The following is a 26,180-nucleotide window of genomic DNA, read 5'->3' on the forward strand; positions in this document are numbered from 1 at the left end:
CACCACGGTGAACAAGCATAGTACCTCACACAGCGGGTGCGCCAATATTTGTTAAACGTTCATGACTCATTCAATTTTTCTGTGCAAGCTCCATAGCAAATACTGCGAATCTTGCTCATTATTGCATTTCTTAAAACGTTAAAATTCAGAAAAACATTCTGCGTGACTGAAATTACATGAAACCAAACTAAACAAAAATCTCACATCTGAATTGCTTCAAATTGTTTAGGAAAAAGAAAACTGTGTGAAGTAAAGAAAACCGTTTCCTGAATCAACTGAGTGAAGTTCCAAGTTCCAGCTCTCTCACCCTCCTGAATATTTACCAGCACACTCTCAGCTTGTGCTAAACTTTTCTTGCATAAAAAGTAGCTGAGTAATTTCGGAGAATGGGATTGTTTTGCCTAAATCATCCAGATAATTCAAACAACTCAATTTCTAATAACAATCTGGGCGAGGCTGCCCTGCCCAGTAAATGCTCTCTATACTCCCCAGGCCATAGCCGAGTCACACCCAGCTTAGCCAGGAGATGACAGTGTCTCCTAGCAAGGAAACACGCCGTTATTGTTCAGTGATACGTGCAAACGCCAGCCAACGCTCCCCAGCTCTCTGTTCCTCAAGTTTATTCCTGTTTCCCGAGGGCGCTTTCAAATTTTGATTTTTCGACGAGGTCTCCTTTCCCCGAAAGCATCTAAGAGCTGCCCTAAAGCCTTCAGCCCCTTCCCCCAATACCGCACTCTGCTTAGAGCCCGTAGGCCTGTCCAGTAAAGTTATTTAAAATAAAAAGCGTAACAGAAGATGTCCAAGCAGGAAGAGAAAAAGAATACCCCGGGAACTGGGTTAGTGTCGGAACGTGCCATTCGTTTCGAAGGGAGGAGAGTCCCCGGTGCGAATTGTATCGCGGGTCTGAAGTCACTTACCGGACTTCCGATTCGTCAGGGCCTGAGTACATAAAACACCAAAGACCGGGCGGAGCGCAGGAGGGGGCGAGGGGTCGGGAGTGGAGCCTGGCAGGGCCGGCGGGCCTGAAGCGCGTCCCCCGTGGGCTCCGGTGGTGCGGCCCGAGGCGGCCGCGGCGGGGAGGCGGGAGGCGCAGGGCTGCGGCACAGAGGGCAGCATGGCGTACCCCGGGCACCCTGGCGCCGGCGGCGGCGGCTACTACGCAGGCGGGGTGAGTGCTGCCCGCCCGGGCTCGCGGCCGGGGTACGACCCCTGGACGCCGGGGGCGCCGAGAGGCCACACGTGGCGACTGCGCGGGGGCGGCTCCCGGGCCCCCCCGCCCTGCCAGCCGCCTCGCCCCGGGCCCCTGCCGACCGGCCTCTGTCTCCAGCGCCCACTTTCCCTCTGTCCCTTCTCCCCCCGGCTGGCTGCGCGGGGCCGGGGCACGGGTGGTTTTGACCCAAGAAGCCCACCCTGTGACTCCCGGATACGCGGCGTGAAATCGTGCACATGGGGTGTTGCCTTCCTCTCCGCCTTTCCTGAGAGCAACAGCCATTTTAATCTAGAATGGTCCTGCGGTCCACTTCTCCCTCTCTGAAAGAAAGTGGGAAAAACAGGAAAGTCAGGGAAAGTCCGTTAGAGTCAAAGACCTCCGGGAGGAAGGCAGCCTCGCCCTGCGTCAGGGATGCGCGTCGTCGTGGGAACTGTTTCCAAAAGAGAAAGTTCCCTCGCCTTGACACACCTCACCCCTCCCGAGGCTACACCTGTCTCAAAACGCTTTAAAAATACCATAAACGCTAGAAAAATGTAAGTTGCATGACCAGGTTGCGTTTATCTCAGTAGCCTGCGGGTTAACGGGGATTTGTAAAGTTGCTTCACTTACACTGATGTCACTGTCAAGACTACTCATTTTGACCCTAGCTGCCGGTTTTTAAATTATAACGGGGTGAGAATCGGAGAAAGAGGAGGAATGATTGCAGGTAGAGAGTTCCTGGTGGCAAACGACTGACAGCGAAGGCCTGGCAATTGCCTGGCTTTGCATGAGGCACTCAGTGGTGAAAGAATAAAACTTGGTCAGCGGAATGATGCATTTGTTTCCTGTCTTACAGTATGGAGGGGCTCCCGGAGGGCCTGCGTTTCCCGGACAAACTCAGGATCCGCTGTATGGTTACTTTGCTGCTGTAGCTGGACAGGTTAGCTTTTCCCTTTAACATTAAAGGACTGTCAGATTCTACATTTGTATTAACCTTTGTTATAGTGGCACAGAAAAACAGCCTTTCCTCTGGAAAAGAATTCCTTTGCTTCTCCACAAGAAAAAAAAAAAAAGAAGTTCATAGGCAGTTACTTATTTTTGAATATTCAGAACAAATTAGATCAAAGGGTTACTTGTGTTTATGTTACATTCAGCACTAAACTTGTGATTGAATTAGGGTCAGATTCAACAGAACAGGCTAGTATAAGTGTGCTTTGAAGATATGTAAGGTAGAAAGATGTCTTTACAACTGAATTGTCAGGGTCCATAGTGGTTTCCAGAGAAGAAATACCAGATCTGCTGAACATTAAACCCTTCTTTGTACAATTAAAAGCATGTGGTACTAGTAATTCTGTAGCCAGATTCTAGGGGACACTTTCTTTGGGTAGAGTTTGGTTGTTAATCAGTGACCCCCTTAGGAAATAGGTATTTATGGTAAAAACCCACCAGCTTCAAAATAAGAAAGGTACTATATTTTTCTTACTACCAGGAAGTTAATCTTCTGAACAGTTTAGTTCCTCTTTGATGCAGATGCTGTTACTAGGTCAGCTCTTCCATGTCCTTATTAGGTATTGTGGTCTATTGACCCAGAGAGAGAATTAAGGTCAGCACCCCAAGACCATTCACTTCTTTACATTCTAAGTCATATGACAGGCGGTAGTGCATCTTGAGGGAGGCCCCTTCCCCAGCTCCCAGGTCACTGAATGTATATGGTAAATAGACTGTTGGTATAACCCAAACATGTCCAGAGGGGGTGTCTGTGCTTATGAATTCAGCTTAGCTTTGTTTTGATCAAAAGCTAGAAATAACACAATCTTAATGTGAAAATGCCTTAGACTATTATGGAATAACAACCTACAACCACCTTTTAGAATAGCACTCTAAGAAATACCGTTTGAGAAACACTGGAAAATTGAGTCTAAAACTGAAAGAGCTGCCCCTTAAGTATCTGCTTCATCTGTTAGTGATCAGTATCTTTGAAACCACAAGACACAGCAAAGCTCAAGACTCCTTATTCTTAGACTGCCTGTGCCTGCAGCCATGTAAGTGACCCCCCCTGCTTAGCTTTCAGCAGCCCCCGCCTGCAGCAGCATGTCCATCGGGTTTCACATTATTGATCATGCCCCTCGTCTAGAACATATAATAGTCATGGACTTGAGGATTGAGGTATTTTATTTTAAAATCCCTAAAAATAACATGTTATCTAGTTCTGACCTAGGTCAGCCAGTGAATAAGCACGAAGAACCTGTCTCCCAGGTATAATCGTGATCCAAAGAAAACAATTCATCACATCATAAGCAAAGGTGATCACAGAGGACGCTTTCTGTGGGAACCAGACTTTTCATTTACTGATGTCATCTGTGTACCCTGCTCCCCACACACCCTGACAAAAAAACAAGCTAGAAAGAGTAATAAGACTTTTAATCAACTACATAAATAATTTTATTTTAAAATGCTTGCTTTGGCAGATTCCTAGCTCAGACTGAGAGTAGTTCAAGACAGAAACTAGTTTTATTCATACATTTAAAAATATCATGTCTCAGTGGAAGAAACTGAATTCACCTCACTGTTTTATTAAAAGAGGAACCTTATACCTGAGAACATTTATGCCAAGTCTAATTCGGGAATTTAGTATTACCAATACCTTTTCATCATTTCCTCTAAAGTATAGGTGTAAGCAGACTTGGTTAATTCTTGTGTAATGATTATTTAAAATAAAGCCTGAAATTGAGTGCCCACTTTACCTAGGTATTAAGAAATGTATTTTTTGTTTATGGCCCTAATTATACATTTGTGGAAGAGGCCTTAACAATTTGTCTTTCTACTTTTGGCAGGCATCCCTTTAAAAAAACTCTCATGCATGATAATATTCATTTTCTTTACCATTATTGCTACACTGAATACTGAATGTAAACAAAGAACTAGAAAGTACAAATCATGATTGTGATTCCTTTTCCTATTTTTTTTTTTAAAGGATGGACAAATAGATGCTGATGAATTGCAGAGATGCCTGACACAGTCGGGCATTGCTGGAGGATACAAGCGTAAGTTAGGAGCCCCAAAGTGTCTCTAGAAATACTCTTGTGTTTCATATTTCAGACGTTACTTGTGATTATTATAGCCTTCCAGGAATCTGAGCTTTTCTGATCCAGCAAAGTTAAGAATTTCAAAAGCTGAATTCGGTTGGTTCTTTTGTATTTCAGAATGTTAATTTGAAAACAGTTCTTACTGAATCATTCCACACCACCCACCGGTTTAGTGGGTGTCTTGGATTTGGGTTCCATGTATCTGGAACCATTCAAACCAATGACAGTCTATGTGGCCTCCTCAGAAAAGGAGGTAAGGTGCTGAAATGAAATCCACCAGGTCAGGTGTCGTTAATGATAGGAGCTAACATGCACTGCTGTTTGCCAAGAGCTTATTCTGTCTCTGAGCCTGGTGGCACTCAGGGCTTTGAGTGGCCGGTCCTGTGCACCTGGTCCCAGAGTGGCCTGTCCTGCACGCCTAGTTCTGAGTAGTTGGTCCTACCCTCCCTTTTCCCCGGCGCCTGGTCCCCAACCCCTAGTCCTCAAGGAGCCAGTTCTGCACTCCTGGTCTCAGCTCCGGGCAGCATGCAGGCTCACCTTGACGCCCGCCAGGCCTTTCCTCTTTCTACGTCAGGCTGAGTAAGACGTGCCCTTCCTGAAGCCTGAACTCTTTAGAGCAGTTCTCCTTCCTGCCACCCCCAGTCCCCCACAGACTGCCCCCTACGTACGCCTGCTTCCTGCCTTTGACTCCGCATGAGCTGCAGAGACGGAACTCCTGCCAAGATGCTGCATCCCACACATGCCGCATGCTTCCCTTCAAATCATGTCTTGACCATGACAGAGAAGAGTGTCTTGGCTAATGTACGTGACCTACCACCTTCTCTGCCAGTTGTTAGTTGAGACAGGACGTCAGATCGAAGCCTCAACTTCCCAGGAAGCTGTGAATTAGAACACCCAAACTAGGGAATTCCCTGGCGGTCCAGTGGTTAGGACTCGGTGCTTTCACTGCGGTGGGCCCGGGTTCGATCCCTGGTTGGGGACTAAGATCCCTTAAGAAAAAAAAAAAAAACAACATTCACACTAGAATTCACACTTGAGGACCCGTAGTGGCCATTTTTGACTGTTTGATATGGCACAGTTACTAGGTGGCTCTCTTTTTAAACTACTTGCATATCCATTTTTAATCATCCTTTGTTTTATGACTTCAGTATCCAATTAACATTTCCTAGTTGTGGGAATTAATACAAAAGAGAAACCTTTTGCATTTCTGTCATCTACCCTGGTCCTAAACAAAAGAAGCCCTTTTCTAGATGAGGGATTTTTTTTTTTTTTTTTAACTATTGTAGGCAATACCTTTAAATCGTTAGTTGTTAACCTCAAGCAATTGGAGCTGGTGAACAAAGAAGGTCTAATAGCAGAGTTTACAGAAGTGAGCCATGTCACAACATAGACTATTACTCTACACCCTTTCAGTAGAAGAGGTGTGGCCGGTTTTCAAATCGAACAAAGTGGGCAGTATATCCTTGGAGAGCGGTCCTTTTAAAAATTTCATTTGAGAAAGCTGCATTTACTAATGATCTTAGATCACCGAGTTATAGAAAAGACATATCCTGAATCATCTGGATATGTGATTGAATTAATTTGCTTGCTGTCATCTGGTTATGGAGGCTGTAATGAACCACAAAACCATCTTGGTTGTGAGATGTCAGAGTGAGTGTTGTAATGCAGAAGTTATACAGCCATTGGTCTTTTCAACCCAGCTTCCAAGCCAGAAGGTGCGGACGGGGTCTAGGGATGGCAGGGGGGACAGAGAAACCTATGGCACCTTCTTAACCAGTTTAAGAGGGAGTAGTCATGCCTAGAGGTGGCGCTGATGAGGGAAGTTGCTCTTTCTTCCTCGAGTGTAGTAGTTGTTCCTCTGTGGTAAGGTTGAGAGAAACAACTGCAGGTGGGATTTTCCTGCTAGGTCTGTTACATTGTGGATTTCCACTAGAAGAAAAGGTCCTTGAGGTATTTTAGCAGAATGAACAGGAGAAAAGAGAGTCCAGATAAAATTATAACAAAGATTCTTTTGAAATTATTTAAAATAGGATTAGCATTAGTAAAAGCTCTTTCTGGGGGAAAAAAACACTATTAAAATTGAACAAGGGTTCTCCTCACCCAAACTTATTAGACGTCAGTGTTCTAACTCATTGGAACTGCCCAGAATGGTGACTTTTCTGTTTTGTTCACTGCCTACCTCATTCCCTCCCTTCTCAGTCCTCTCACAAAAGAGGAACAGATTTCTGTTCTCCCTGGCGAAGAGCTCTAACCTGTCACTCTCCTCCTCTAAAAATCCTGAGGAGCTCCATGGTGCCCATATAAAACAAAAGCTAGACAGACAGCCTCGCAGGAATTCCGTCTCCTCAGTGATGCAGCCTCATCTAACGGTAACTTCTCCCACTTCCTTTGCCCGTCCGGACTTCACTGCTTCTCTCTGTGCTTATGCAGGTCCCTAGCTCTACGTGGCTGTCGCCAGATGTCCCCAGTCTTTTCTGTTGTTCAAAACTTGGGTTAAATGCTGCTTCTTCTATGAAGTCTTTCTTACCAAGAAGGAGCCTCTCCTCAACATCTGGTAGTTTTGGGTGCCTCCATTATGGCTTACCATCCTCTACCTTGTGCACATGACTTATCTTTAACTTCAGACTGTCAGCTGGGCCAGGTTCCAGTGTCACGTTTGTATCTCCAATGTCCCTGGTACCCTGAGCCCTGCACATAATGAATATTTAATAGGCATTTGATGAATTAATGAGTATGGAAGACTTCCTAAAATGGAAAAATCATATACCCATATTTGAATTTTGACTTAAGAAAGACTGATATTTACCTAAGGGATTATACATTACTTTTAAGTATCAGTGAAAATCAGAAGAGTCCGTTTAAAACCCATATCCTCCTTAGGCTCTTTGAGAGGGGTATACAGCTTCCTGCATAGGGATGAGAATTCAGTCTCACGTGTTCATTCATTTGGCCAACCAACACATTTCTAATGGACACCTACCACGTGGTAGGTGCTGGGGTCTGCAAGCGCCAACAGTGCCTGGGGAACACGGTGCAAAGCGCTGGGGTAGGTGACGGGTTTACCTTTTACTGTAAGCTGTGGGGTCACATCAGAGGGGCCAGTAACCCAGACAGAGGTCAGGAAAGTTTTCCTTGCAGAATCAATACCTCAACTGAGGAGAAATGAAAGTTGAGCAGAAATGATGCAGACCAAGAAGTGAGTGAGGTAGGGAAGCTGTGTGCTGGGCAAATAGAACAGTGTGTACCCAGAGATGAGAGGGAGGATGGTTCAATCAAGGAACTGAGAGAAATTGACCAGAGATAGCTTATGGGGTTGAATGAACAGTAGGAAAGGAGCTGAACTGAGAAAATATGTGTGTGACCTTATATGCCAATTAAGGTGTTTGGACTTCATCCTGAGGGCAGTGGAACACCTCCACTGGGTCTTAAGTAGAAGAGCACCTATTACCCTGGCTGTGCGAGAAAGACCAAATTGGGGAGTATGGGTGTGGGGAACGTGGGGAGTCAGGGATACCAGTTAGGTGGCCCTTGGAGTCAAACAGATGAGAGAAGTGCTGACTACACTGGGGATAGGACAGTGGGACTGGAGTTGGATGGGTCCTAAGGCTGTTCAGAAGGTGATCAAATGTCAAGGGAGAGGGAATTGTGGACTTGCCCAGGTTTCTGGCTCAGGGGGCTGAGTGGGTAATGGTGTCATTCATAGACCTGGGAGACAGGGACTGGCTGCTTCCTGGCCGCCAGAAGCCTCGCTTTACATCCAAACACAGCTGGCCGTGTCCTGTGGTTGGCGCTGTCCTGTGGTTGTCAGGCCCTCTGGAGCAGCAGTCCTTACACTGCAGCAGCTGCAGCGTCACCTGGAAGGTTTGCTGAAACCAGATTGCCGGGCCTGCTCTAGCGTTTCTCATTAGGATCTGGGGTGAGACCTGAGAATCTGCATCTCTAAACGGGTTTCCGGGCCTGCTGGTCCAGGTTGAACCAGCTGCTTTAATGTGACTATATATCCCCTGGGGATCTTGTTAAAAGCGCAGATTCTGATTTTGTTGGTTTATGTTAAGGGCTGAGATGCTGCAGTTCTAAAAGCTCCCAGGTGAGGAAAAACAAAGAGTTAATTACAAGGGAACACCCATAAGGCCATCTGCTGATTTCTCTGCAGAAGCTTTGCAGGCCGGAAGGGAGTGGCATGATATATTCAAAGTCTTGAAAGGGAAAACCCTGCGAACTAGGATATTCTACCCAGCAAGATTATCATTTAGAGTAAGAGAGAGATACAATTTCTCAGACAAGCAAAAACTAAAAGAATACAGCAATACTAAACATATCCTAAAAGATATATTGAAAGGGCTTGTCTAAATAGAAAAGAAGCAAGAATCTATAGGCAAGAGAAAAGCACAATTGGAAAGTAAATCATTTAAATAAGCCAGTATCCAGATTAAAAAAAAAAAATCCCCAAAATATTTTTGAAAGCAGTGATAACTGCAATGAAGAGCAAAAGGATAAACGTGAAGATGTAAAAGGACATCAGAATCATAAAATGTGGGGGAGGACAGTAAGAAAATGTGTGTTTTTTTTTCAGAATGTATTTGAGCCTATATGACTATCAGTCTAAAGAAACTAGATATAGTAGTGGGTTAACATACTTGAAAAACAGGGTAACCACAAATCAAAAACATACAGTAGATTCACAAAAACCAAAAAGAACTGAACACAAGTGTAATACAAAAGAAAACCATCTGTTACAAGGCCTGCGCTTGCCCAGTTTTAAGACCGAAGAAAGAGCCCGGAGTCAGCTACAGAGACATCAGTGGTTTAACAGACGTGGGAGCTTACACGTCTGAAGCCAGGTCCTGGAGCGGCACCCCACCGTGTGCAGCAGAAGGCCGGCAGGACCTGGCAGCAGGCTTCACTCCAGAGGGGAAGGGGAGACTGCCAGTTACAAGGCGGGGTTACCTCAGGTGGGCTCATTCGTTACCAGGGAAGCCAGCAGAGGGGCACTCACGCCCCTTCGATAAGAACAATCACCAGCTGGGGCCCAGGGCAAGTACGTAGGAAGGCCAGTCCTGTGCGTGGGGTAGAGGTGACGCAGGCCCTGGTCGGGCAGCGGACGTACAGAGAGCAAGAGGACAGCCATCTTGAGTGGCCTGACCATACACCATCAAACCACAAAAAGAAAAACGAAAAGAAAAAAACAGAAGAAACAAAAGCTCCCAGGTGATATTAATAACAGCTAGTCCAGGAATCACACTTTGAGTAGAAGAGTGGTCTCAATCTTGACTACTCACTAGAATCATCTGAGAAGCTTTAAAAAAGAAAAACAAAACTAATGCCTGAGTCCCACAGTCAGATTCTGATTTAATTGTTCTGTGGTGGTGGTGACTATACTTAACAAACGTTGTTGAGAGAGTACATCTTAAAACTTCTCACCACACACACAAAAGGTAGCTATGTGAGGTGATGGATGTGTGTTAATTAGCCTTATTATGGTAATCATTTTGCAGTATATAGGTATAGAAAATCATTACAATGTACACCTTAAACTTACACAATGTTATATGTCAATAATATCTCAATAAGGCTGAAAAAATAATAATAATCGTTCTGTGGTGCAGCCCAGGTGTCAGGATCTTTTAAAGCCTCTGGGTGATTCTGATAAGCACCCAAGGGTTGAGAACCTCTGGTCTCCACTAGACAGACTTCATACCTCCACACAACTTAAAAATCAGAATGAAGAACCAACCAACTCTTTCTCAAAAGTGTAGAAAAGTGTTGCCTCCTCTCACCTCAGAGAATTGTCTCTGTGGATCAGATGGAGATTGAAGGACCAAAATAGAAATAGTCCCCAACCTTTTATTTCAGGGTTCTGGGATATGCCAAACAGAGGAATCTATTAAAAGTAGAAAACCTATAGTTTGTAATGTTTGGAGACATTACAGTAATAAGAGTTAGCTTAGTTGTGTTTTAAATTCACTTTTGTTAGAGATAAAAATGAAGCTAGTAACAGCTATAAAAAACGTTCTGTGTGCATCTTAACAAACTTGTCAAATTTATGCTAGCTTTGACCACGTGACCCTTGTCACTTCTTCCTTCTAGTTTTACAGCTTCTTTGTACCTCAGAATACTTCCTCAAAGTCATTGGTAAGGTGCAAGGAATTCTTTATTTTAAATTTATTAATGCTTAGAGTACCAGTAGGCCATTAACCAATAAGTGTATTCTAGCTTGGCTGTCTAAGTGAGGTATGGAAATGCCCTCAGAACACCCTTGAACTGTAAGTAAACTAAAAAGGTTTCTGAACAGTGGCCATCACTAAGTGGTCATCAGGTCTTAGTCCAGAATGCTCTTGTTTAACACACAGTTCTAGCAAGCGTATTTATCTTATTGTCTATGAAAAGAGGCCATAGGCTGTTTGGGGTAGGAGGTGACCATTCAGTGTCTGACATTAAAGGGAAAACAAAGAAAGACAAATGATCAGACTCAGAGCTAGCAAAACCAGCTAGAGTCAATTGTGAGTAGGAACAAAGCAACCCAACCCTCCCATTCACCATGGTGGATAATAATAAATTGTGGTTCATTATGGTGAGTTGAACTCACTATATTACAGTTTCAAAGGCAAGAAAGAATATAATACTTTTTAAAAACTATGTTAGAGAAAAGTTTAAGCTTATCCAAAAATAGAGGTAATTATACAGTGAACTCCTGTATACCCCCATCACTCAGCTTCAACAGTTATCAATGTGTTGCCATTCTTGTTTTATCTATAATCCTGCCCATGTTCTTTTAAAGCAAATTCCAGATCTCTTAACATTTATTCCACCTACAAATAACTTCAGTGTATACTTTTCTTAAAGATAAGGACACTTTTTTTCCCCCAATTTCAAAACCATAAATCACACCTAAAAATATTAACAGTACTATGCAAAACTTTTTTAAAAGATTTCTATTAAAGTTGTTAAAATCAAATTTGGGTTCTGGATGGAATCCTATCTAGCTGGAAAAAAAAATCTACTTCAAAGCTCCATGAATTTAGTTCCATGTAGATTGAGCAGCATATAAAAATAAAAGTGTATAAATAATCACATTTCTAATTAATTTGAACGTATCCAATGTAATATGAATTTTTGAAATTGTATTAATATGTATGTACTTTTCTTGATTTAACAGCTTTTAACCTGGAGACTTGCCGGCTTATGGTTTCAATGCTGGATGTATCCTTTACCTTGATTGTGGCCTAGAGTATTTTTTTCTGGATTAAAAAAAAATCCTTCCTGAAGGAATTCATCTAAGGATTAATACCCGGTAAACACAAAGTGACAAACGACCACAAAAAAGTTTTCCGAAATCATTAGCTTTCAAGGTGGTATTTGGTGTGAAAAAGGAAGCAAGTTTAGTAAGTAAAACATTCGTTATTTAAGAATTTGGGGGAGCATCAAAGACAAACAAGTATAGAAACCGGAGCAGTCAGGGAGGCTTTTTCACCGTGACACTGATTGCCCTGCATGATTCAAACCTGGCCTTCAAGCAATGGGATTTTTCACATCACGGTTGTAAGACTAGTTTAGCTAGTGCTGATGGTATGGTTCTTTCATCCCACCTCATTTTCCAAACGTGAAAACAGTGGGTCTGGGAGGGCTTACCAAGGGAGTGTCAGGGCTAAAGAGGACCCCGGACAGAAGGACAAGCAGCATAGCCTGGGCCACCCACAAAGTGCAGCCCAGTTTGGTTGTGACAGGTGGCTCACAATGGCCTCGTTATTTCCTTGTAATCACATCATATCAATTATCTTTTTTCCCCAGGGGAAATAGGTACCTCAGCGCTTTTTCTCCATAGGCCCTTTTTATTATATCATTAGTCTCTTGTCCTATCATGTCCAAAGGAATGTATAACATTTTTAACCTTTTCAGCAGAAAGAATATTAAATTCCCTTATCCTCGATCTTTGATTTAATCATTAGAAAATGTTGCAAAATAAAGAGGCACTAATCCTTGATTACAGTTCAGAGAGATATGTCAGGCACAATGGGTTTCAACGAGTTTAAAGAACTCTGGGCTGTACTAAACGGCTGGAGACAACACTTTATCAGTTTTGACAGCGACAGGAGTGGAACAGTGGATCCCCAGGAATTGCAGAAGGCCCTGACAACAATGGGTGGGTATGACTGACTCCACCTCTCTGTTCATTGGTAGAAGTAATTTTTTTTTTTTAATTTCTAAAACTAAGTGCTACATGAAGGTGGTTTCTATTTGTAGAAGTAGTGCATATTCATAATTTAAATGAGCCCTCAGCCCTAAAAATTTGGGGGGGCTTGATTATTTTTAATGGTCTTCTTGTAATCCTTGATTTTTTTTTTTTGCTGGATGATTTTTCTTCCTTTCAGGATTTAGGTTGAGTCCCCAGGCTGTGAATTCAATTGCAAAACGATATAGCACCAATGGAAAGATCACCTTCGATGATTACATCGCCTGCTGCGTCAAGCTGCGAGCTCTAACAGGTGTGTCCTTTGAGATCACTATTAAGCATGTCTGGCAGAATAACTGTTGTCTTAGAAATTTTTTTCACATTACTAAGCAACCTGCCGTTAAAATAATCCTAACTAAATTCCCTGGTGGTCCAGTGGTGAGGACGCTATGCTCTCACTGCTGAGGGCCCAGGTTCGATCCTTGGTCGGGGAACTAAGATCCCCCAAGCCAGCGGCGTGGCCAAAAAAAATCCTAACTAAACTTTACTAAAATGTTCCAAAACATAACAAGCTAACTGATATGTTTTTGATCAGAGTGTGAGCAATATTCTGTGATTTCTCCCTAGAATGTGAAATTCTTGAAAAAAGTAAAATTACCCATTGGTAGCTCTTTCCTGTTTCCTCCTGTTGGAAAGATTTAAAATGGTGGTCTCTGTTTCAGATGTCCTTCTTAAATGTAGCTGTATCAATAATCTCTACTTTTCTCTCCCCTCTATTCTTTTTCTTTCTTTTGTATTTTTTTTCTGGTTTCGTTCCTCTCTTTAGCTTTTTACCCTTTTTAATATCTGGTTTTATGATTTTGTTGCATCCTGACACAAATTTGAGGGTGGATTTTCTTATTAAAGTAAATCCTTTTCATTTAATAGGACAGAGCTCAAATGGGTGGAATATCTGATCACAGCTGTTTGTGATATTAAGGACTCCATCCATCTATTTCCTAATTAAGCAATATCTATGTTATTAAGAAGTCGGAAATTCTGTGCTTCCATCACAATTAAGGAATGGTCTTGGAAGTCAGTGCAGCTTTTACTGACTTTGGGATGAGGCGTTTTCTTCCAGCTCCATGTTGAGAAAGACAGTTGGCCAACTTCTGCACGTTGTGTTATTTGGTTGCATATTAAATCTATTCATGTTGGTACAGTTGGTTTCTTTGCTTTGGTCTTTTGTTTATGCTGGCTGGTTGTACAATTTAAATGTTACTGCATTTTGAACCCAGTGCCAACATAATTAACTATTATGATTTCAGATAAGATGCTTAAAAAAAAACTCATAAATTTTACTGTGGTGTTTTACAGACAGCTTTCGAAGACGGGATACTGCTCAGCAAGGTGTTGTGAATTTCCCATATGATGATGTAAGTCTCAGTAAATTTGGAACTGACAAAATACAAAAATGCACATATTTTCGGTTTAGCAGCTGCTGCAGTTATGAGTACACTTTAAAAAGGCTTGTGTGTAAACCTGTTTATTTCTTCTGCTTAAAGGTGTGTTCTCTTCAGTGTGCATTAACTTCTCAGGCCACAGTCCCGCTCTGTTTCCAAGGACGGAGAGGTGGCCTGTAGAGCAGAAAGTGCATAGGCTTTGGCCTCAGAAGGGCCACTTAAGGAATATCTGAAAGTCCTGACCCAAGTTCCATTTTCCCTGAAAGAGGGGTAATCAGCCCGGCCTTGCAGGAATGCTGCAGGAATTAGCAGTGCCCAGGGCCTCAATGGTGTTGGAAGAATGCAAAAGAAAACTGAGAGCAAAGGCAGAGTCTGTTGCTGTGTGTTTGGTGGTGAAGCAAACATTTCACAGCAAATACTGATGCTTCTACACTCAGGTTTCAGATTTGCAAGGGAAGGGTCAGATATTCTGTTTCTGTGCATCCATATACTGGCATGCTAGAATTTATTTTAATAAAGCAGATTTTAAGGGAATAAACCGTTTTAAAGGCAGTCTGGTAGAATAGTGGGGTAAGACTGCAGTTCTGAAGTTCCCCATGGGATAGAATGGTATAAACTGTACTGTTACTTGTGAGTAGGTGCCTTTGATCATGACCATGTCTAGAGTAAGATATTATTTGGAATTTAAATAATTCTTTGTCCATTGGGGTAAGATCAGCTTCTTGTAAGAAGCTTTGATGTGAGAAACCCATTGGGTTTTATATATTAGACTGCTTCCTTCAAAAAATGAACCTTTCCACTCATCATTTACTCCTATTTTGAAAAGGATTTTTTTTAATCCACAATTCAAATGAGAATACCAAAAGGTAAGCTGCCTGAAAGTAAGCTAGGCTGTATTCTGTGTTCTGAGGTCTGCAGTGTAACGCTGATTTTTCTCTTTCAGTTCATTCAGTGCGTCATGAGTGTTTAAATCAGGAGGAAGACCTATGAAGATAATCCACATTCATTCCGACTGGAGTTCTCCTTTGCTCTTTGCCTTTGGTAATTGTGTGCAAACTTACACAGCCACTTTTCCTTAACAGCTGTTGTAAAGGTTTATTACTTTATGTACAACTGAAGTTTTTAGTTTTGATAATATATTCTTTGGAATGTTATTAATATCAGATCCGGTCAGTTAAACACCATTTAGAACTTCCTTGAGCCATTGTTAATCATGCCTTATTTTCTTGCTAAGCCCCTTTTACGTAAATTTAAGTGTGCAAATTGTTTAAGGCACATTATGTATTTTTCATTGTAAGCTACTAAAACCTTTTCATCAGACTACAGCTGTTGTCGTCCCTCTTTTAGAAGGGCTTTTACGTGGTATTGAAAGCTTTATGTGTGGAGTATTCTCGTCATGTAAATGGTTTAGACCCACTTGGATGCAAAAAAAACAACAAAAAAACAAACCTGGTAATACATGTCAGGAATCTCCTGAGTGGAAACTTAACACAAGCTTAAAGGCTTACAGGTATTTTGATGGCTGTATAAATGGAAACTGGTTGAATAATTTGAGTGGCAAATACTGCCTGTCATCAAGTTCCTTCTTGTCATCACCCATGCAGACCTTTGCTAACTATACTTAAAAATCTTGAACATTGTGAGCTCAACGATGTAAAACAGAAAATTGATAGGAAAAGACTAAAGGAATACATGAAAATATTAACTGTGGTTATTTTTGGCTAATGGGATTCTAGGTGACTAATTCCCTTTATGCATTTCAGTATTTTCCTAGTTTTCTATAATGTGTGTGCTTTCCTTTTAAAATCAGAAGACGCTAATTTTTAAAATGGTGATACATCCATTTTGATATGCCATGTGTTCACACTTACATTAAAAAATATACACAGTACAGACGTAGAGAATGGACTTGAGGACACGGGGAGGGGGAAGGGTAAGCTGGGATGAAGTGAGAGAGTGGCATGGACTTATTATATATATCTCCAAATGTAAAACAGATAGCTAGTGGGAAGCAGCCACATAGCACAGGGAGATCAGCTCGGTGCTGTGTGACCACCTAGAGGGGTGGGATAGGGAGGGTGGGAGGGAGACGCAAGAGGAGGAGATATGGGTATATATGTATATGTATAGCTGATTCACTTTGTTATACAGCAGAAACTAACACACCATTGTAAAGCAATTATACTCCAATAAAGATGTTACAATATATATATATACACAGTAAAAGGACTGGAAAGAGTATACAAAAATGTTGATGTGGCTTCCACTGGAAGTCAGAATTATGAGCTCATTTTCCTTCTTCCTGCTACTCTTCCAAATATTCTCTGACAAGCAAGTATTACATTTATAATGGAAGACATTTTTTTTTTTAATTTTTAAACCATGTACTAGTAAGGTCTGGATTCTAATGCTGGCTGTGCCTCTTACTAAATATGTGGTTTGATCATTTTAGATAAACTCAGAGCCTCAATTTCCCCATCTTGGAAAGGAGGTAATACATGCCTCCTGGGGTAGTCTGAATATGAAAAAGTGTTGGCATGATAAGCACCAATAATGTTTCTGTTTCTTAAATTTAAAGCTGGCCTGGTTTGCTCTTTTTAGCAAAAGAGCTTAACAGATAAAACAATGAAATCAGTCTCCCTGCCAGCAAAATATCTCTTATTTTAGGGCACAATGTGAGAGTAACCATTCAGATGATCAATTAGTTGTCAACGAATGAAAAATAAAACATTTTCTAAGCATCTTTAGCCTCATTCCACTAACTTTTTTCAAATATTGCGTGCGCGCTCTCTCTCTCCCCATATATACATACACACACACACACAGATATATACATTTAACAAATATTTATTAAACCCTAACTTATGTATTTCTGTCATGTAGTCACACTCAGGCTACATCTCAGAATGTGAGTCAACCTGCTTTCTATTAATTTCATGGTGAGCCTAGGTTTCATTCCAGATATATTGTCTGTGAGGTCACAAAGCCTGGCTTGAGCCTGAGCTGTCCAGAAGAGAACTAATGGGGGCTCAGAGGACCAGGAGACAAGGAACTCACCTTCAGAGTCCCAGCACCTGGAGGCTTCAAATTCATCAGGATCCTCTGAGGAAATCATAGTGTAAGGAAATGGTCATTTCCTGGGTGACTAAGGTGGTAAGGAAGAAGGCCCTTACTGACCAAAGGTTATGCACCATTTTTGCACCATCTGACTGCTTTGGTAGGTCCCAAGGTTGTGTTGCATCAGTCATGGTTCTAAAGTTGCTTTTGGGTAAGTGCTAAAGTGTTACAAAACTATGTCTCTGGAAATAACTCAGCTTTAATTATTGATATCCTTATCTCCTCCACTTCTACTTTCACTGTTTCTTTCTGAAAGCATACAGCCTGGTCTTCAGTATGTCCTACAGTTATAAAGTTTCCTTCCCCTTGACAAACATGACGTATCCATCCTCTTTCTTTAACACAGCCAAAATCCTCATTACAAGTGAATCTTGTGTTGCCTTATTTCTGTTTTATGGTGGGTTCTGTTTCACTCATTATATACATCCGGTGCAGCCTCACCGCCTTCTTCAAAACTGTTTTTTGGTCTACTTTTCTTAGAGCATCTAGTTGGAGCATAATAAAGCTGTGAGCTCAAACTTGAATACTTCAGTCATTTGGAGAATTAAGTTCCTCAAATCACCCCAACTCAAGATTTACTTTAATTTTGGGGATGAGTGCTTTATCATGGTGTGTCAAGAGATTTGTGATTATAAAGTACTTACAGCCCTCTCTGAGCACTTCCATAGGAACGTGGCCACAAGAGGCCTGTGCTTCCCCGGGGACAGTTGGCATAGATTTGCACCACAGCAGTCATATTTCATTAATCAGAGCTCTCACTCCTATTGAGCCAAAAAGTCTAGACTCCACTTCAGCGTGATGTCCCAGGCGGTACCGTCAGTCCGCGAAACGGCACGTGAGCGAGAACTTCTGCTATCTCTGAGCTAGACTTTGCTTTGGCTTTGCTGAGTGTATTACTATTTCAGTGTTTCTCTTAGTGGATTATTATATGCCTAAAATACTATAAAGTGAAGAAATGGAGCTATATGTAATCACCATTTTTCTAATCTCATAATAAATGTACAAACCCTTGGTCAATGACTTCTGTTTTTCTCACATTAAAACAGTACTTTACTTAGAACTGCTTTTTTCCTCAGCAGACTAGGAGCTGAAGGCAAGGAAGTTCCAAGTGCTGGGGTAAAGACGGGTAGGTGAAAGGGCTGCTGGGGAGATGATGAAAAGGCCAGGTGCAAAAATTCTTTAGGCAGTGAATTCATGGACCTAAACTGAGCCCATCCAAGGTGCAGTGCTTTACAGTCTGACACAGGTGAACTCATTAAATAAGCACCACTGCCTGGGCTCTAGGACAGAATATAGTAAATTGATCCTTATTAGGGTGAGGGAGAAAGTGTTCATGAAATAAGGCGGGTGGATAAATAGAGAAGACTCCATATGTCACCCAGCTGGGGCAACTGTCCAACAAAGTAAGCGTTCAGGCTTCACTAAAGGATCATGGTACTTCTCCCCATGCCGATGGTCCATTCTAGAACCACGTGGAACAGAAAAGAAAGAACCCCCAGCAGCATGCCCACAGAGCTTCTGAAAGAGAAAGAGTGACTGGGAGAAAAGTAGGATTAAAGGGAGTCATGCATCAAAATAACAAATCTTTTATTGAAAGTCACTTTATTGATGTTACAATAAGAGTAACAAAGAAAAGTGTGGTACCTTATTAGCTTCAGAAGTGAATACTAATAAAATTGTGCCAGAAATTTGAACCTTAAGTTACAGTGACCTTTAAAAACAGCAAGATTTTGTTTACCTACGGTATAACAACTTTATAACTTGAACAGCCATGAAACAAATCGCACTTGATCTGGAAAGCAGTTGCCATATATTTCAGTTGCTGTTTGCCAAAACCCAGTAATAATATTCACAGTAGCTTAAGAACCCGAAGTGCAGAGTAGCCGAGAGAATATAATGTTAAAATGAAGCCAAACTATATACACCTGATTACCTGATTACCAAAAGTGAAACGGTGCTGCCATTAACACTTCCCCAAGCAGTGTCTTCCACTAGCTGTAGATGGGACATCACCCCTTGAAGATGATAGATGTGGAAAACATCAGTGCAGACCTACACTGGCTAACATATGAACTGCTATGTTTAGGTAAAAACGCTCAGTTTTTAAAAGAAGTTGTCTTTTTGTGATGCTAAATTGGAGAGGCAGGTCTCTTCCAGCAAGTTAAAAAAGGAGCACGTGCTTATTATTCTGAATAAACCTTTGCTAAGCATCTTTGAAGTTAGTGTAAAAAAAAAAGTTTTCCATACAAAACAAAGATGTTGGGTCATTTTTACCCATTAAAAAGACTGGCTGTAGAATCACAGTTTGATTTTGTACTGGATTAGAAAAGTGGGGTTTCTCATCAGGCAGTGATACACATGTATAATTTAACAAGAACTCTTGTATTATTACTGAATAAATGTATTAATTCCTATCAGCACTTTATTGTGTTATCTAGTGTAACTTAGCACCACTGTGTTTAAAGATTTGGGGGCTCTTTGCATTTTTTAAGAGCTTGACCATCAAAACACAAATCCACATCTGAAACTTCGTAAAACGAGAGACTAAGCCCTAAGGTAAACATATCATAGTATAGTACAGTATTGTATGCATATGTATTTTTTAACGAGAGGAAAATGCGCGTTTCTTCAAAAACTCATAAACTCTTCAAAAACAGTACTGATGAATGTGTTAAGCGTATTATCTCAACGTTGCTCGACTCATTGTATGCCTTTTTGTAAACAACGAAAAACAGAAAAGAAAAAAAACCAAACAAACACTTTTTCCGTGGTTTTGATTTCAAGGACACCTTAAAGCATGAAATGATGATGTCCTTAAGCCAAACCCCTGCCAGCCTTGAAGCACCTCCAGGTGCGATACAGGTTCTATGAACAATGCAGCAGGGACAGCCACGCCAGGCATTGGCCCATTACGACCAGACAATGAGGCTTTACACAGCCAACACAAACCGCAAAGCACACAGGTCTGCCCTAGGCACGCAGCACCTCTCCCTATCATACCACCGGCGGCCGACCTGTGCTCTTCCGCTGGCTTGGCTTCTGAGTTCTCCCTGCGACTCTCCACTCTGCTCCTATCCAGGGCTAAATGCCCCATGACCTCCCAAGCCTCGCTGTTTCTTATCTCCCCTCCAGCCTGAAACACACCCTGACAACCAATCTCTCAGTGACTTCCCAAGTTGCATAATCCATGCCCAGATGCCGATGGAAGGCTAAAAGTGCCTCTCTCCCCTAATTCCACACCCCCATGGTTCCCCGAGTGCCAATTCAGGCGAAGAAGTGACTTACCTCCATGACAGTGAAAGTTCCTAGTCAGGAGAAAAGGTCTGACAGCTACTGAAGAGAGAGAGACTTTGGAAGTAGGAAGGGTCTGGAAGCATCTCTCAAACCCACAGTGAGAATGCTTACTGTTTGTCAGGCTATGGATATAAAGGACAAAAATACTAGGCAGGTTTTTGTTGTTTCCGAATGTTTTGTGTTTCTACCTATAAACTGAACTGCAAGATGCTCCATTTGGGGGACTCGGACAAAGAAGAAACACTCCTGACTTCTAAGATCCCGCTCCATCTTTGTTTTCTCAGCATCTGCAGGTGGGGTGGAAAATTCCTCTTGGAATTGAAAGCACCCGCCCACAGAGCAGATGCTATGAGCATGCGCCGAAGGTTCCCAGCAGGTGTGGCTGCTCCGACCCGCCCCCCCCAGACCCCCGCCCAGAGCCCAACACACACGCAGAGCCAGATAGGCTGCTCCCTCTCAGCTGATTTTCACAAGCGCAAGCTGGGCTCCTCAGGGTCCAATAAACAGGGGAAGCTGTTTAGGAAAGTTCTTAGCTCTGCCAGGCTGGAGGAAAGTTGCTGCCTCCGAAATCAGAAGTCTTAGCCCTTCAGAAAATATCTCAGAGGAGAAAAATTCAAAGTTTGAGCCTCCAATTAAGCCCTATGTTTGCTTCGTATATATTTTAAGCTAATAGAATGAGAAATTCATCTTGACTCAATTTAAGAAGTATTTGAGTGTCAGTTTTAGAGGAAACATAGACGGGAAAGAAAAAATAATAATTAGGAGCATAAAAAAGTAGACATTATGCTACAAATGGGAGTCAGAACGTTTCATGTAAAATTCATGTCAACTTACCAACTGGTACGATTGTACTTAAAATATGCTGCCCAGGGACTTCCCTGGCGGTCCAGTGGTTAAGACGCCGTGCTTCCACTGCAGGGAGAACAGGTTTGATCTCTCGTGGGGGAACTAAGATCCCACATGCGGCTTGGCCAAAAAAAAAAAAAAAAAAAAAATGCTGCCCATAGGGGGCGTCCTGGTAGCAGGGGGCGGTGTTCTATCAGGCTGCGGGGGCAGCAGGCCTGCTTCCCCTCCTTCCTCACTGCCTTTATTCAGCTCCCCTTGCCATACACTCGGCAAGCTACTCGGTAAGTTCCAGTATATTCCCTTTCCTTTTTAAGTAAAATAAAGTAAAATAAAATAGTCTTCTCTTTACGTAAGGATTTATTATCATGTCGAATAACACAAGGAAATATTTAAAGCACTAAATATATATGTTAAAATAGAACTACATGACAGCAGGAAATGAAGAATGGATGAGATTAATAAATGAACAATTTTGAAACACTGAAAGTGAACAGAAATACCATATTTCCTCTAGCCCATAGGTAACTATAAAAATTAAAGAAGAAAATCTAAGAAGGTAAAAGGTAAAGGAGACACAAAAAGATCTGAGACAATAGACGGGATTAAATTATGCAAATCTGCAAGGGGATCAACAGAAAAAATAGAGAAATGTTAAGACTGTTTGGAAATTCAAACATAAATAGTCCTTCTGTGGAAGTGCGCAGAATACCTGATTTTATCTTTTCAGCGACTTCTTTTAGAAACCCTATCAATCTTATGTTCAGAAATCTATGCTGGATTGACTTTACACAGTAACACAATTTTAAAAGCCTTTTTAAAGCCAGGGGGTGTGGAGGTGGGCAGGGGAGTGAAACTGTAGTATCATTTAATAAAGCACCTATATATCAACCTGGAAAATAGCTTTGGCATTTACTTTATTAGTCAACGTTTTATTTTAAGGAAAAGCACTGGGTATCTTTAAAAAAATACAGCAACCACAAATTGAAAGGCCTCCTGGTGCTGCACTGTTTGAGGAGTTTATTCCTTTCCACCGATTGCATGTGGCCTGGGGGCCACTTTCTAGCTGGGAGACCCCAGAGGAGGGTGCCACTTTCTGTCTAAAGAATGAGGGGCTGGACACAGAGACCAGTTGATCTGACCAGTCAGCTCCTTTATAGCTCCATGTTTCCCACACCTCCTTTGTTGACACTCTTAGGGGAGAGATATGTGTTGCTTTAAATCTGGGTTTACTATACTGTAACGACTATGGATAAATGGAACATCTCAGGCTGCAGAGTTGTCAATCTGAAGTCTAATCTACGCACAAAACTTCAGAAAGAGAGGGAAAAGGCATACAATGGAACACAAAGGCCAAAAAGCTGCTCTTCTCTGCTTAGTATAACAGTCCTATAGTTGACTGGGGGCTATAAATATTAGTTTCATGATACACAAACTGCTATGTGGCCTCAAAGTTGCTCTCCAAAATAGATACTCAAAAAAAAAAAAATTAATAATAATAATAATGCTGTGCTTGCGTTTAGTGCCATGGGTCCATTCTCCCTGCCTCAGTGGATGAAAAGTCATAGATATTTAGATTTAATACACCTAGAACAACAACCATGAGTTCACATATAGGTGCTTCTCACAAGTAGCCACTGAAATTATAAGCTTGTCAAAGAATGCGGCAAATGGCTGTAAGAATGTTTACACATTCCTAGATAGAGCAGATATCTAGAATAGAACACCAAAGGTACCATAAAATCATAGTCTCTCTGCAAATAAAACACTTTTCATTCAGTTCTATATGGAGTTTATTATCGAGGGGGATGACTATAAACTGTATACCTCTAGAGCAACCATGTCTCCCAAAAGGCACAAATAATGATTTTTCACTTGAAATAATAATCTTCATGTAAAAATAATTGAGAAGGTGAGGAAAGAGAGAAGGGTGAAGGGATCCATCGACTACACAGCTAATCATTTGTGGATTCTTTCAAATGAGGGATGTGGAACCATAACTAGGAAGCATATTTACATGAGGTACCTTACATTCAAATCTATAACTCTTTTATAGTCAAAATAAACCTTCTAACATTAGCCTTTTATACACTCAGTATCAGAAAACATTCAGTGCACATTAAAGTGATCTTGGTCAGAAGCCACTTTATTTGCTACATCTTTAAACCTGTCTGCCCTCCTGTCCTTGGCTTGGGCTATATGGCAACATCGCCCAACTTGAGACTGATGGATCATTTTATTGTAGTCTCAACAATCACATCCCTTCCTGTCATGAAAACTGCTGTTTATACTTTATCATTTTGGATAATTAAACTGCTTTTCAAATGTTTTCAAAGACTTTCAGAAGAGAGGTCCGTTATGGAAGACACAGACACATAGAGGAGAAAACACTGCCTTCTAATGGGCCCTTTAGTTTGGGCCTCCAAGATGATTACACACGGAGATGAAATGGGTTTTGTCCTCGAACACTACTGGCAGAGATCAAATTTAGAGGATATTTCTGAAATCTTGTCTGCAGATTCCATTCCTCTCAAGAAAAAGGAGAGAAAATTAGAAAATTCAGAAGTACTCTTTACATCAAAGCATCTGATTGATCCCATTAATTTCTGAGCTCACTAGGGTCGCCTCCCAAGAGAAGTTTTCTTTAAGAATGGCAGAGCTGCATGATGACAGCTATCGAAATTTGGTTTTAAAGAAGGGGATTTAACATAGATTTCTCACTTTTCTATGAATTAAAAAAATAGAGAGTTCAGAACATCAGATTCTACCCCTTGCCAGCTGTCTGGATAACTTCACAGTTGCTGCACCCTTGGGGTTTTAGGTTTCTTTGAACCCTCTGCGACCTGTTGAGGCTTCCCAGCCCAGCTGGTAGAACCTTCCATATCTTACTTACACATCAGTGCAGAATGACCTGCTGGGACTCACGTCCCACCGATGATAAATACCCTCAATAAACAGTGTGAAAGTTGTTTTCATTAAAACACGTCATTCATGTCACAGATAAGGGTGGCTAAAAAGCTTTGTTAAAGAACAAAAGTTTAGGCCACAAAGGGTTAGAGTATTGGCAAGTTGGAAGCTACCAATGCATCAGCAGCTGTGGCCTCCTGTGTCTTTGGTGCATTTGTTTAACTCAGCAGGACACACTGCTGTGGGGCTCACAGGCGCCCCCAGGTGAGACTAGCAGATGTGCTCTGGCACCGAAAAAGAATAGCCACTGAGGCAGGCGCTGTAGCCCCCAGAACGAAGATGGACAGCCTGGAGGATTCCCAGGGAGCAGCCAGCTGGCAGCAGAGCGCCTTGAGGCAGTAAGCAAGCTGTGGAGGCCCTAAGTTCTGTCGGACATTTTGTTCTCTTGTTCAATTAATTACTCAGTAAAACCGCCTCTAGACTGTGCACACTTTAAAGGGATAGCACATGGTTTGGACAAATACCAATTATGGGGAGACACATATACAGCCCTGACCACTATATTTACAACATCATCCGGTCATAATCTTTAAAGACCATTTGATGGATGATGATGACGTGATTGTGACTGATTGTTTTTAGGCATCTGGCAAAATACACTTGTGTGTAACAGCTGCTTTTTTTTAATTTTAAAAATGTTTACATATGTACAATTGTCCTTGTATGCTGATATAAATATGAAAAGTAAAAAAAAAAGAAAAAAAAGAAAAATACATGTTTACAGTTAGCATATGGGATATTGGCCTCTCAAGCTTTAAAGTCCTGCAGAAGAAATCCTATATGCCTTAGCCCTGCATGCTAGTTTCTATTATGGGATGTTGTTTCCTGAAATGTGGAAAACAATAAACAGAAGCTTCATGCACATAGCATTACTGTCTACAATGAGGATGTGCTTCAGAATGTCAAGTTCTGAATCCACTATTGTCCCTTAGGAAACTTGCTACATTTGGGTCATGTGAGTTAATTTCAGTGATATTTCTACATATATCTGTCATGCAGATTATCCATTAACATACCAGTACCTTAGTTGTTCCATGTTATAGTGTAACATTTCAGTAGTTCTTTTCATGGTTTAATTAAATCTGAAGCCAGTGACAAAAAGAAAATGGTATCCAGATGTGAGTCTTGGCTTCCTCTCCTCTGTGGCATTCAGAGATGTTTTCGAGTTGTTTGAAGAGCAGATAGATTTGCAGTGATTCAGTGAGGCTGAGTTTCTATAAAAGTTGAAGTAAACAGTTTCGATGTATCATATGTAAACAGCTGATCTTAAATGGATGTCTCCCATAGCTGCACAACAGAGAAAAGCAAAATTTCACACTGTGAAAGCAGGAAACAGACATATTCTGAGCTACAAAGATGAAAAAGATTCGGTAATTTCATCTATACTTATGTGATTGTGGATGCGAAGTCTCATAATGGATAAAATAAACACTCTAATTTTTAGTTCTCTTTTTCCTCTAAACCTGAGTCTCAACGTTTTTAACAACGGCCACTTTTCAATACAAAAAACCCTCACATCCTCATTTAATATTGGGCTGGCCAAAAAGTTCTTTCGGTTTTAAAGTAAAAATAAAAGACACGTTTTTCATTTTCACCAAGAACTTTATTGAACAACATATTCACACTTTTGTTCCACTACCTTCTGCCATTTTTCAGGCAACTTCATAACTCCATCTTCCCAAAACTTTTTACCTTTTTGAGCAAAGAACTGTTCCAGGTGCCTTTTACAGTCTTCCAGGGAACTGAAATTTTTTACATTAAGAGAATTTTGTCCAGACCGAAATAAAAGGAAATCCGAAGGTGCAATGTCTGGTGAATACAGCAGATGAATCAGAACTTCCCAGGCAAGCTGTAACAGTTTTTGCCTGGTCATCAAAGAAGCATGCGGTCTTGCGTTATCCTGATGGAAGATTATGCGTTTTCTTCTGACTAATTCCGGATGCTTTTTGTTGAGTGCTGCTTTCAGTTGGTTTAACTGGATGCAGTACTTGTGGGAATTAATTGTTTAGTTTTTCTGGAAGGAGCTCGTAATAGAGGACTCCCTTCCAATCCCACCGTATACGCAACATCAC

The 26,180-nt window shown here is 41.5% G+C and overlaps 3 protein-coding genes across 19 annotated transcripts in view; 1 reads left to right on the forward strand and 2 right to left on the reverse strand.

Annotated features, from left to right (window-relative positions):
• LOC309665542 (uncharacterized protein) overlaps positions 1-1,007 on the reverse strand; it is a 406,582-nt gene extending 405,575 nt beyond the window's left edge. The window contains exon 1 of the transcript XR_014266485.1: positions 918-1,007. The gene's annotated coding sequence lies outside the window, so the exon portion shown is untranslated. The remainder of the gene's footprint in view (positions 1-917) is intronic.
• SRI (sorcin) lies at positions 978-18,021 on the forward strand. Its single transcript, XM_082472150.1, has 8 exons — positions 978-1,168; positions 2,046-2,129; positions 4,164-4,233; positions 11,432-11,475; positions 12,268-12,415; positions 12,645-12,758; positions 13,802-13,860; positions 14,831-18,021. The coding sequence occupies exons 1-8, from the start codon at positions 1,115-1,117 to the stop codon at positions 14,855-14,857; spliced, it is 600 nt and encodes a 199-aa protein (XP_082328276.1). The 5' UTR covers positions 978-1,114; the 3' UTR covers positions 14,858-18,021.
• Positions 18,022-21,483: 3,462 nt separating this feature from the next.
• Positions 21,484-26,180, reverse strand: part of ADAM22 (ADAM metallopeptidase domain 22) — a gene marked incomplete at its 3' end in the record, with an annotated part of 241,995 nt that continues 237,298 nt past the window's right edge. For 16 of the 17 annotated variants that reach the window (XM_082471709.1, XM_082471696.1, XM_082471706.1 and 13 more), the window contains one exon: positions 21,484-25,395. In XM_082471709.1, the coding sequence (XP_082327835.1) occupies positions 25,375-25,395 (21 nt within the window). The remainder of the gene's footprint in view (positions 25,396-26,180) is intronic. The other variant, XM_082471705.1, reaches the window with a different exon arrangement.

The sequence above is a fragment of the Balaenoptera physalus genome (assembly GCF_965194825.1).
Source record: "Balaenoptera physalus genome assembly, chromosome: 8".
NCBI classification, from domain to species: Eukaryota; Metazoa; Chordata; class Mammalia; order Artiodactyla; family Balaenopteridae; genus Balaenoptera; species Balaenoptera physalus.